This window comes from Hemicordylus capensis, chromosome 13, assembly GCF_027244095.1.
Source record: "Hemicordylus capensis ecotype Gifberg chromosome 13, rHemCap1.1.pri, whole genome shotgun sequence".
NCBI classification, from domain to species: Eukaryota; Metazoa; Chordata; class Lepidosauria; order Squamata; family Cordylidae; genus Hemicordylus; species Hemicordylus capensis.
In genome coordinates, this window is record NC_069669.1 from 7,081,222 (window position 1) to 7,093,995 (window position 12,774).

Here is a 12,774-nt window from a genome sequence, read left to right on the forward strand (position 1 = left end):
CAAGCCCCACAAATGTTGGCTATTGCTACCATCTCATGGGAAGAAGGGAGCTGGTCTTGTGGTAGCAAGCATGACTTGTCCCCTTAGCTAAGCAGGGTCTGCCCTGCTTTGCATCTGAATAGGAGCCTACATGTGTGAGCACTGTAAGAGATTCTCCTTTGGGGATGTGGCCGCTCTAGGAAGAGAACTTGCCTGCTTGCATGCAGAAGGTTTCAAGTTCCCTCTCCGGCATCTCCAGATAGAGCTGAGAGAGACTCCTTGGAGAAGTTGCTGCGTGTCTGGGTAGATGATACTGAGCTAGATGGACCAATGGTCTGACTCAGTATATGGCAACTTCCTATGTAAGAATTCTCATAGTGCTTTTTGGCAGTGTCTACCCCCTTAGAGATGGAAGGTAGGCAACAGCATTGTTGCACCTGCTGCTTTCTCCATGTTATCACCCCTTCTTTATTCCTACTCTCAAATGTTTAGGGTAAAATTGCAATCATTTTTGCAAAGGGTTAGGGTCAGGGTCACTATGAACAAGTTATTGTCCTCTCCCCACAGAGTGAAGGACATTCCTGTCAATGTCCACAAGACCAGAGGAGAGCTCGTTTTGTGGTAGCAAGCATGACTTGTCCCCTCAGCTAAGCAGGGTCTGTCCTGGTTGCATATGAATGGGAGACTAGAAGTGTGAGCACTGCAAGATATTCCCCTCAGGGGATGGAGCTGCTCTGGGAAGAGCATCTTGGTTCCAAGTCCCCTCCCTGGCAGCATCTCCAAGACAGGGCTGAGAGAGACTCCTGCCTGCAACCTTGAAGAAGCCGCTGCCAGTCTGTGAAGACAATACTGAGCTATATAAACCAATAGTCTGGTTGTTTCCTAGCTTCCTATATTGCTAATTTTCATTTCCATTCCTCTGACATGGATAAAACTTTATAAAACTTTAGTGTTTTTAAAAGCTTTTAACACACCATTGCAGATGTAGCCACTGCAGACTTGAAGGCACCACAATAAAAGCAGGATAACACACTGAAAGTGTTGCGATGCTATCACCTGTTCCCCATCTCTAGCAATGCAGAGCTTGTCAAAAAATCACGATCAGCATTTGTCCCCCCAGATGGTACTGACCACCCCAGCTTGCTCATGAACTGCTGCCCTTTCCACCACGGGAGCAGATGTTTGCTGAGGGATGGCAGCCGCTGCTGCTCAGCAAAGGATTGCTCTGAAAGGGTCGTCTTCTCTTTAACCTTCTCTGCAGTGGCACCTTCTGCCTCAGCACGTGCCCACTCCCCCACTCCTCCTACAGTATGCCTGCTCAATTTTGCCCCCCTAGCTGTTTTTGGACTACAACTCCCATAATCCCCAGCCACATTGGCCAATAGCCAGGGGTTATGGGAGTTGTAAGCCAACATCTGCAGGAGGGCTGACGTTGAGCAGACCGGTCCTACAGGCACTGCTGTGCTGGTTATGAAAAGGGGGAAGGAGCAGGAAATGTAGAGCAGCACAGATGCCCTATAGAACATCTCCGGTACTCTACTGCCTTTTAAACATTTCCTCCCCACTTTTCATCACCAGCCCAGTGGGAGGGCAGAGCACGCGTTGTGCCAGGTGGCAGCAGTACTACTGCAAAGAAGGTGGAGGAGGAGCGCGCCTTCTCAGAGTGGCTCCAATGCATGGTGTCCCCAAGTAGCAGATGATTGGAGCACCAGCAGGGTGGCAAGATCATCGCCTCACCTGCCTTCCTCCATCAGCCCCCTCCACCACTGGAGTGGCTCTTTGCTGAAGAGGGTCAACAGAGGGAGGCAACAGGAGGCACCCTGTTCCCCAAACAATCCGCCTACTTGCAATAACTGGAGAACCTTCCATGCCATTGCATTCCAAGTGCTCACTGAGTAGCCTGTTTGCTTGTATGAATTAGATCTGAACAAGTGGATTACACTGCTTAGGTTCTGCCTGTGGGTCTCCAGTCCCTAAGGAGTGCAAAGCAAGAAGGTATTGCAGGTCTACAGGAGGCTGAATACCCAAAGAGAGAGTAGGTATCAAAAACAAATTGGGAATATACCTGCTTTAAAGGAAGCATGATCAAAACCTTCCCTCCCCCACCACCGCACCCCACCCCAAGTGATAACATCTCAAATTGAGGGGAAAAGAAAGCACTTGAATTTCACATGGGTTGGATCACCCTCCTTTCTGAAAGACAAATTTAAGTCAAACCATGGAATCCAGGACATAGATGCCAACACCAGCTACCCAGAAAGCAGGATGTTTTGGAGAACACGATGGAAGAGCAGTCCTTAGCAATCAGCAAAATGGCCTTCGTGGATATCCCGCAGGTCCAGTCCTGCCAGCTCCACTGGGCTAAGGCAAGTGATATTGTTGTAAAAGTACAGAAGAGCGTCTCCTTCTGTGATGGATTGCGCATACCGCGGGACCATGTTGGGATGCTGCAGAGCAAAGTCTCGGAGTCCTTTCAGTGAACAATTGCATTGCCACTGATTGCCTTCCAACCAGAGGTGAACTAGCGAAGGGGACGTGTTGAGCCAGCCCACTGGGAAGGTCCTGAGCGAATTGTTCTTGACGTTCAGATATTCCAGTTTCGAAAGGGACGTCAACGCATCACCATCCAGCATCTCCAAGCAGTTGTTGGAGAGGTCAAGCCAAGAGAGCCGTTGAAGTGGGGCAAAGGCTTCTGGAGAGATTTCCAGCAGCTGGTTGGAGGAAAGGAGAAGATATTCTAGATTTCCGAGCCCTGTGAGGTGGCTTGGAGAGAGCCTGGTCAGCCGGTTGTGCTTTAGGTCCAAGCCGCGGAGTTCATGCAGGTCGTTCAGACTGTGGTCCTCAATCACGGAGATGGCGTTGTGCTGCAGGAAGAGTCTCCGGAGGCTGGGAAGTTCAGCGAACATCTGGGGCCTGATCCTGCTGAGACAGCTGTTTTCGAGGTGAAGGTTGTGCAGCTTGCTAAGACCCCTGAAAGCAAAGTCTGGAAGGGTCTTGAGGCAATTGCCAGACAGGTTCATTACAGCTACGTTAGAAAGGCCAAGGAATGCTCCCACCCTGATCTCCTGGATCTGGTTTTCATTAAGGGTAAGAACTTCCAGTTGGGTAAGCCTGTCGAAACCCCTTTCTGGCAAGCCCCTGAGCCGGTTGTTTCCTAGCTGCAGTTCCTCCAAGAACTGAAGGTCTTTGAAAGTCCTTGGCCTCAGACTGGCGATGGAATTGCTGGAAAGGCGCAAGACGTGCAGGTCCAGAAGACCCAAGAAGGTGTTTTCATACAGCATGGTCAGGCGGTTGTGGGACACGTCCAGCCATCTCAGAGATTTCATGCCCATGAAGGCCTGGGGAGCAATGGCGTTGATTTGGTTCCGATTCAGGTAGAGCTTCTGCAGCTTCTGCAGCTTCATGAAGACATTGGCCTTGACACCCTTGAGGGAATTCCCACTCAGGTCCAGTTCCCTCAGCTCACCAAGGCTACAGAACAGCTGGTGCTGCAGGTATTGGAGTTTGTTGCCAGCCAAAACCAGCTCCCTCAGGTTGGGCAGGTCATGGAACACTTTGTCTGGTAGGACCACCAAGGAATTCCACCCGAGATTCAAGTACCAGAGGTTGGAGAGCCCAGCAAACACACCTTCCTCAAGCTTGCTGAACAGGTTGTTGTTGAGATTGAGGGAGGCCAGGTTTTGCAGGTGGAGAAAGATGTTGGGTGTCAAAGTCTTCAACTGGTTGCGTGCCAAGAACAAGGTGTACATGCCTTCCAAACCATGGAAGGCATGCTGTTTAATACTGGACAACTGGCTACCCTGAAGGTTGAGGAATTCCAGGCTGGAGAGGTTTCTGAAAGCAAGAGCTGGTAAGGAAGTCAAGTTGTTGCCATCCATCCACAGCGACCGGACCCCGCGGGGCATGTCTTCGGGAAGGCCCGTGAGGTTCCGGGAGCTGCAGTAGATGCTCAACTCATCGTTGTTGTCGTCATAGTTGCAGATGCAGGGGCTGGGGCATTTCGGGCTTTCGGGAGTGGTGGGGTCCTTGGCTGCTCCTTCGGGATGCTGCGATCCTGCTGCCAGGGCCCAGATGAGAGCCACTGCCAACGCCAACTCTGCTGGGCAGATAACAACAGCTGACAAACAGGCTGAGGTCTGATAACAGCACAAGGTATCCTTGAACAAAGTCTAAAAACTGGCCAGTGCACACAACCTCGGCTTTCATTTACAACAGCTTTCAGTCTTGTGGTTGTGGAAGAAAAAGAAAGCTGTGAGGCAAAGCTGGGCAACCTTGGCTCTGCAGCCTGGCCTCTACCAATCCACTTGCCAGTTGCCGCCCAATGGTGGCTCCGCCCCTGACAGAAGACCCGCTACTCTCCTAAGACCTCTGCCTGTGTGCCAGAAAAGGAACTAAGGGGACTGACAATGACCACAAATAATGGCTGGCGAATGAGCTAAGCAAATATTTGTGGATCCCCGTCTCAGCTGTGGTTGAACTACGAATCCCATCATTCCCAGCCACAATGAATTGTGCCTGGGGGTGAAGGAAATAGTAGTTCAACCACTGCTGGAGAGGAGAACCAAGGTTGCCTACCCCTGCTGTAAGAAGTCTGACTGTCAACCATCAGGGGTTTCCCAACCTGTGGTACTCCAGATATCGCTGAACTACAACTCCCATCATCCCCAGTTACAATTTATTGTGGCTGGGGATCATGGGAGTTGTACTTCAGTGATATCTGGAGTACCACAGGTTGGAAACCCCTGACGTAACAGATAGATGCACCAGCACAAATTTTTAGAATCAGGATTGCCGGCATTACAAGACTTTAATATGGGTGAGTTTGTGATGCCTCAGAGCAAGGCAGCCCCACAGGCTTTCCTGTCATCTGGTCTCCATTCCTGGAATTTGCTGAATCCCTTATTAGGCTTGTTCATACAGTGGTTAACTGGGTAGGACAAGCATCTTACCCAGCTTCAGGATCTGTGCGTAGTCCTGATTTTTGGTCATGTGTGAGTTAAAAGCTAGGTCAGAGGCGAAGGAGCTTGATCATCAGCTAAGTGTCAGCTGGGTAGGACAGTTCCCCCTCCTACCTTGTTCAGAAGCTGGGAATGAAATCTGGGTAGGACGTACTCATCCTACCCAGCTGATGCTTAGCTGACGATCATGCTCCGTGCCTCCTACCATGCTTTTTACTTGCACATGACTAAAATCTGAAGCATGCAGAGCTCCTGAAGCTGGGTAGGATGCTTGTCCTATGCAGTTAAAGATAACATGAACAAGCCCGTACCACAACCATTCAAATATCAGTCCACTTATATCTATGGCCTAGCCACCCATCCTCTATTACGGGTGTGCACAAACTGTTCGATCGTGAACCGGGCAACCACGAACCGAACTAGTTTGATCGCAAACCAGACTGGCCTCTAGGAAAGCCTGGCTGGTCAGCGATCGAACCGAACTGAGCCTGGTCCGCGGCAGACGAGTTCGGCAGTTTGAGGGGCTGTGCTTGTGCAGGGGAATCTGGTGAGCATTCCCCTTTACAGCAGACCGCCCACGTGGCAGTGGTGCAGTTCCTGAACTGGCCTGGCCGCCGCAGATATGTGGAGGTCTGTGCATCTACGGCAGGCAAGTCAGTTCAGGAACTGTGCCGCTGCCATGTGGGTGGTCTGCTGGGGTGAGGGGACCACCGGACCAGTAAGCACCTTACAGTTACTTTTAAGGTTGCCCTTTTGCCACCGCCCCCAACCACCCCTTACAAGCCTTTTAAGCCAGGATTCCTCTTTGCTTATAAAAGGGAATCCTCACCAGATTCCCCCTTACAAGCATAACCCCTCATACTTACGAATCAGATTGAACTGGTTCAATCGAGCAGCCAGTCGGTTCGACCGAACCGGTTCGTGGACCAGCGGTTCGGTCTGAATTCGAACCGAACTGCTAAAATCGGTCCCTGCATACCCCATCCTCTATTACAGGGCTGCACAACTTTGGCCCTGATTTTGGATGACTCCCATCATCCCCAGCTACGGCAGCCAATAGTCAGGGGTGATGGAAATTGTAGCCCAGCATCTGCTGGAGGGCTGAAGTTCTGCAGCCCTGCTCTATTACTTTCCCAAAGGCCAGTGAGCAAAATACCACTATTAACTCTCAAGTTAATGGTGGGTGTTGTTCCTTGTTGTTCAGGCTAAAAACAGAAAGCTGGTCTTTTCAAAAGTTATAACCACTAGTATGCTAAGATGCAAGATGGCAAACTGTATTGTCCACTATACTCACCACTGTAATGAATGGACAATTTTGTGGGATTGCAATGGTCACCTGTAGAGGAAAGAACAAATATGTTGGGTAGAGAGGCATTGGGATTGCCTGACGTGTGGCTGCCTTATTTACCCTCCAACATTTCACCAATTAAAACAGGAATGTGCCCGTGAATGCATAGGGGGCGTGGCCAAGCACCCTGGGAGGCGTGGCCTATAATTCTAACTACAAGGATACCAAAAACAGGAAACAGGTCAATAAGGTTCATGCATGGCACATGATTCCAAATTACCGATGCAAATGAGCCAAGCCAAAACCCTCCAACCTTTTGCAGATGAAAACCGGTATTGTAACAACCAATTCTCTTCCCAAGGTTACAACCCAAGCCACACACCCCTCACGTTACACCTTGCTGAAGCCTGGATTCCGCCTGCTTCTAGCCAATGGGCGGGGTTGGGGGGGAGAGCTCCTGCAGAGATCGATCTGCATTTCTGAAGAGAGCATGCCTGTTATCATGCTAATGATTCTACATCAGTGCCTCTCCCATTTGCTCTGGCATTTTCAGAAAAGGTAGCTTAAAACCAGCATTTTAAAACCCCGGACATACGTCGAGATAAGCTAGAATTCTCATCACAGAACCCGGTTTGTGTGTGGAGTGGGTCCAAAAATCATGAAGGGACTTCAAGGTAAGTTTGGCTGGTGTGTATGCACACACTCTCTTCTGAAGGAGATTCAGGGCAGAAGCCCTGTGTGTCAAGCTTCCAGGCAAGCAAAAACTGCACCTCTTTTCTGGAGGAGCTTTACACAGATAATTCGGCCACCACCTCCTAAGCTGTTAGGAAATGTTGCAACTTCACTTACTTATTGCATCAGCTACAGGAGGCAAAGGGTCCCTAATTTTCAAGCATTTTCTCTCTATTTCCTGTTGGGGTTTTTTTTTGTACTTAAAGAACCAGGATTAATTGAAATCATTCTGTGTCAGGAGTGATTGGCAAACCCAGATTTCCTGCTTCCCAAAATGTAGAATGTCCTTAAACCTGCTCGCTTGAAAGTTATTGTTGGAAAGCAGTAAATATTTTTAACAACAACAAAAATCCGCAAAACAAATTAAATAGCAAAAGGAATGAGGCGATGGTGGTTCCTTGTCCAAAAGAGCACACACCAGGGAGGTGCCTGCAACAGCCACTTGAAAGACACTAGCTCTATTCACATGTTATGTCTGACACTCGTACGGGTTTGCAGAGATACAGATCTGTACACAGGTACAGTTATTCACATGTTATACCGAACACAGGAATGGTAGTACACTTTCTATCTATACCGTGCATTTGAGGGGCTTTACCCAGGTTCAATTTAAAATGAACACAGATACAGGCATTCTCACAAAAACGTGAATGAGTGTACAGACAGCTGTAAACATGTACAACATGATGTCTGAATAGGGTTTCTACACTGGGTTGAATAGGGATAGTTGCTCTGCTCCAGAAAAGGTGAGCTACCACTTTCGACGGTGCTTCTTAGCCCAGTTAGCAGGGACAATTGTTTAAATATATTAGCTACATTTACAAATTGAAAATATATACCACTTTTCATTTAAAAAAATCCTCAAAGGGGTTTGCATAGTCAAAGGAAGAAGAAGATAGCCCCCTCTTCTTAAATGTATTTAACTGGTTTTAAATTTGCTTTTGTATTGTTTTAAATGTTTGTTTGTTGTTTTGGATTGTTGTACACTGCCCAGAGCCTTTGGATGGATAGGGTGGTATAGAAATGTAACAAATATCTCAAATGAGGCTCACAATGTAAAAGAAGCACAAGGAAGACACCAGCAACAATCACTGGGAGGAATGCTATGATGGGCTGGATAGGGACGGTTGCTCTCCTCCTGCTAAATACAAGACATTCAAAGGTGCCTCTTAGCCTAGTTAGCAAAGTCAAACCACTTTCCAACAACAAAAAAGTGTTCCGAAGTAGTTGACATAGCAAAAGGAACAAAAAGAAGGAGGAAGGAATAGTTCCCTATCCTCAAGGGGCTGACGATCTAAAAAGTGAAACTCAAGGGAGATACCACCAGCAGATACTAGAGAGGGGATAAATGGGGATAAACAGGTTCTCCCATTGCTAAACACAAGAGCAGCCATTTTGAGATGGTGCCGCTGGGCCCAGTCAGCAGGGGCTGCTTAACAAGGCCGACCTTTCCCTCGGGGGGAAGGGGGGAACTCATTCATAATTGATTTAGCTCCTGTCCACTCTGCTTTTCAACCCCAAAAGTTCCCAAGGTGGTTTACAGAGCAAAAGGGATGAGAAGATGGTTCCCTGCCCCAAAGAGGATCCCAATCTAAAAAGAAGTGCAAAGGAGACCCCAGCAACAGCCATTGGGGGTGATGCTATGCTGGGCTGAAAAGGGACAGTTGCTCTCCCCCTGCTAAATATTGTGAACCTCCCGGGGTCTTTTTGTATGGGATGGTATATAAATATACTAAATAAATAAGAGAGCTGCCATTTTGAGAAGGCTCCCCTCAGCCCAGCCAGCAGCAGCCGCTTAACGAGGCCGACCTTCCCCTCAGGGGGGCATCTCATTTATTGTGGATTTTGCAGCTGTCCGCTCTGTTTTTCAACCACACAGCAGTCTTCAGAGCCCAAGGGATGAGAAGATGGTTCCCTGCCCCAAAGAGGCTCCCAATCTAAAAAGACGTGCAAAGGAGAACCACCCCCCCCAGCAACTGCCACTGGAGAGATGCAATGCTGGACTGAAAAGGGACAGTTGCTCCCCCTCCCCCCGCTAAAGAGGAGAGAGCCGCCATTTTGAGAAGTTTCCCTTCAACCCAGTCAGCAGCAGCTGCTTAATGAGGCCGACCTTTCCCGCGGGGGGGGGGGGGGGGAGGCATCTCATTTATTATTGATTCCGCAGCTGTCCAACCCAAAGAGTTCCCAAGGTGGTTTACAGAGCAAAAGGGCTGAGACGATGGTTCCCTGCCCCAAAGAGGCTCCCAATTGAAAAAGCAGCCCAGAGGAGACCCCAGCAAAAGCCACTGGAGGATGTTCTGCTGGGCTGAAGAGGGTGAGTTGAAGAAGAGGGGTTTTGTGGAGTCAAAAGGGAGCAGCCACAGGTTTCGTCTCTGCGGGCGAAATTTCTCTTAAAGGGACCGAAGAAGACCTGGCCTTTTAAAAAAATACATAAATAACCAGTTGGCAACTTTACCACTGACAATATGCAGTACTTATGTGTGTTTCTTTGTTTAAGGGATTTATGCCCCACCTTTCAACCAATTGGCCCTCAAGGCAGCTTTCCGTGGATTGCAGTAGTAATAATTACAACTAATTAATTGGTTTTAATAATTATAATTAAAATTCACACACACACACACACACCTTAGCAGCCCATAGCCGCTCAGGCTGATGGCTGGAACGACGAGGTGCTTCACATTGCTTCTGCTTCTAATATTTGCTTCTAATGATTTTTTTTTACTTCTAATAATGTTTGCTTCACTTTGCATCTGGGATTCTGCTGCTGCAGACCATTAATTCTGCAACAGCACACATGCCTTTATGGAGCAAGCAAGAAGAAATTCGGCAGGAGCACCAAGATCAACTGCGAAATGCTTTTGCTTCACTTCCCCTTAACACAGGGCTAAACAACTTTGACCCTCCTGCAGAGGGCGGACAAAAATTCCCTTTGCCACTGTTGGGGGGGATGATGGGATTTGTAGTCCCAAGAGTTGGAGGGGTAAAGTTGTGCAGCCTTGCTGAAACAAGGCTGCTTTTCCAAGTGGGCATCTGACATGCCCGGGGCACCCCTCGAGATGTGAAAGCCGGGGGGGGATTTAAAAAAACACCCTAACATTTCCCAGGGTGGGATGGGGTGGCAGCCCAGGGGAGCTTGTTTTTTCCTGGGTTCCCCCCACCCCAGGCTTTCTTACATCTAGGCAGGCCTACGCTGCACAACTCCAAAGAGACACTAAACGAAAAACCTTTCTTAAAACAAAACAAAGTGCTTAAAAAAGCTCGGTGGGGGGGGGCAAGGGAGTGCATGGAAATGTCTCCCCTTACCTCTCCGCAGGCTCATGCTTGCAGGCCAAGCCGTGGCAGCCAAAGTTCTGCACAGCACTCCCAAGGCAGGTCTGCTCTCTGCATTTCCCCACTACTGATAATGTAGCAATACAGCCAAGCACACTTTGACACTTGTCCAGCTGCCTGTGATAAGGTCTGCTTTTAACCCTTCGGTCACCACTCAGGAATGCCCGGTGGGTTTGCCTTCCTAACCCAGGCCGTTTTTATGACCCGGAGTCCTGAAGGCGCCCCTGCACAGAGAGATTGTCGCAGATTAACAAATGCCTTTAAGTACAGCAAGGGGGAGAAGAAGTCTCACTGGTCTATGTAGCCCTCTGCGACGTCATCCGGCTGGCAGCTGCTCTTCAAGGTGTAAAAAGCAGAGGGCTTCTGGCCACCTGGTAGTCTTTCACCGGCGACTGGACCCAGGGCCTTCTGCAAACAAAGCGTGTTCTGCCGCAGAGCGAGGGCCCCTTCAGGTAACTCAAGATAAGGCACTGACAGGTTGGGAAGGCTTCGGAGGAAATGCACGAAGCATGAGGAGAGCGGTTCTTGTGGGAGCGAGCATGAATGGTCCCCTTTGCTAAGCAGGCTCCATCCTGGTTTGCATTTGAATGGGAGACTAGTGCATGGAACCGACTCAAAGAGGGGGATAACTTTAAGGATATGGGAGGGTGCTCTTACCCCTCCCACCACATTTCCCCCACCAGTGCTGTCTTTTAAAATGGTCCAGAGGGGTGACAGTGTACCTCCCTGCCTCCCAAGTGCACCTGGCACTTCCGGCCACTTCCGGGCCAAGGAGAACATCGGGGCAGCAGGGAGGTACACAGTCGCCCCGCTGGACTGTTTTAAAAGACAGCGCTGGTGGGGAAAATGTGGCGGGAGGGGTAAGAGCACCCTTCTCCATCCTTAAAGTTATCCTCCCCCCATCTTTGAACCAGCCAAGCCACCGGATATTCGAACCGGTTCATGCACATCCCTATTGGAGACCACACGTGAGCACTGTAAGATATTCCCCTTAGGGGACAAGGCTGCTTTGGGAAGAGCACCTTCATGCTTGCATGCAAAGGTTCCAAGTTCCTTCCCTGGCAGCATCTCCAAGATAAGAAAGGCCTCCTGCCTGCAACCTTGGAGAAGCCGCTGCCAATCTGTGAAGGCAATAGTGAGGTAGATAGACCTATGGTCTGACTCAGTATATTGCACCTTCCTATGTTCCTAAGTGTTTGTGGTTTATTGCAGGAATTCTTTACTGCAGAGCTGGTCTTGTGGGAGCAAGCATGAATTTTCCCCTTTGCTAAGCAGGGTTTGCCCTGGTTTGCATTTGGATAGGAGACTACATGTGTGAGCACTGATAGATATTCCCCTTAAGGGATAGAGCTATAGCTCAGCGGAAGAGCATCTGTATGCCTGCATGCACAGAGTCCCAGGTTCATCTCTAAGTAGGGCTGTGAGATATATTCCCCTTAAGGCAGGCCTTCCCAACAGGGGGTACAAGCTAGCTGAGCAAAGAGACACCCTTTAAAGCGGTGATTCTCTTACATTTAGCAAGGGGAGAGCAACTGGCCCTATCCTACCCTGCTCAGTATCCCTCAGTGGCTGTTGCTGATGTCTACCTTATCTGTCTTTTTAGATTGTGAGCCCTTTGGGGGACAGGGAGCCATTTTATTTATTTGTGTTCCCATGTAAACTGCTTTGAGAATTTTGTTGAAGAGTGGTATATAAATATTATTGTTGTTGTTGTATACACAGTCAGACAGGTGTTATTGACCGGTTTGTTTTATCCAGACATCGAGTCCTTCCCAAGGACCTGGGACGGCTGAATTTTATTATTATTATTATTAGTAGTAGTAGTAGTAGTTTAAGGGTTTGCAAGGGGTACTCAGAGCCCTCCTGCCTCCCTATGCTGCAGCCACACAATTTGTTCCCCATCTTAGGATTGCTAGCTTGAAGCCAATGCATCCCCAGTGATGTATCTACTGCAGAAGGGGAGGGAGGAGAGTGACGACCCTCCTCCTCTGCTCCTGATTGGCTGGTTACATGCTGAAGCTCAGCGTACCCCTCCCCTCTACCTAACTGACAGCCTTCAGAAAATTAGCACGGCATACTCTTAAACTTGCCCCATTAATCTCAGCGAGAGTACTCTCATGAGTATTTTAGTCTGGACATAAGCCAGTGACAAGAAATAGCCTGTCTCATAACTGTAAGTTGTGTGTGTGTGTGTGTGTGTGTGTGTGTGTACATGAGCACACTAAGTGGAAGGTCTGCAACAGAAGGGGTACTCTTGCTAAAAAAAGGTTGAGATTGAATCCTTGACTTAGGGGATGGGGCCATAGGCTAAGGGGTAGAGGTTCACTCCCTGGCAGCATCTCCGGGTAAGGCCGCTGCCGCTGCCAGTCAGTGTATACAGTACTGAGCTCGGTGGAGCAATGGTCTGACTCAGTATGAGGCAGCTTCCTATGGATTCTCAAACTTGGGTCTCCAGGTTTTGCCGGAGTACAGTTCCCATCTTCCCCA

At 49.1% G+C, this 12,774-nt stretch overlaps 1 protein-coding gene across 3 annotated transcripts; it reads right to left on the reverse strand.

The window, feature by feature from the left end:
• Positions 1-899: 899 nt before the first annotated feature.
• IGFALS (insulin like growth factor binding protein acid labile subunit) lies at positions 900-10,407 on the reverse strand. Of its 3 annotated transcripts, XR_008311920.1 has the most exons (4): positions 10,261-10,407; positions 6,232-6,273; positions 1,393-4,078; positions 900-1,332 (listed from the first exon to the last, which is right to left on the reverse strand). XR_008311920.1 is itself a non-coding variant. In XM_053275753.1 (3 exons), exons 1-3 carry the CDS (start codon positions 10,274-10,276, stop codon positions 2,277-2,279), a joined length of 1,860 nt encoding a protein of 619 aa, XP_053131728.1. In that variant the 5' UTR covers positions 10,277-10,407; the 3' UTR covers positions 900-2,276. The 3 variants fall into 3 exon arrangements, 2 of the variants coding, with proteins under 2 accessions (XP_053131728.1, XP_053131729.1); XM_053275753.1 differs by having other exon boundaries at positions 900-4,078; XM_053275754.1 differs by having other exon boundaries at positions 900-4,075; positions 10,261-10,406.
• Positions 10,408-12,774: the final 2,367 nt, after the last annotated feature.

Excerpts from the sequence above, each read along its gene's own strand:
- IGFALS (XM_053275753.1), bottom strand. Across the intron at positions 4,079-6,231 it reads ATTGTCCATTCATTACAGTG|CAGAGTTGGCGTTGGCAGTG; the intron begins GTGAGTATAGTG and ends TTATCTGCCCAG.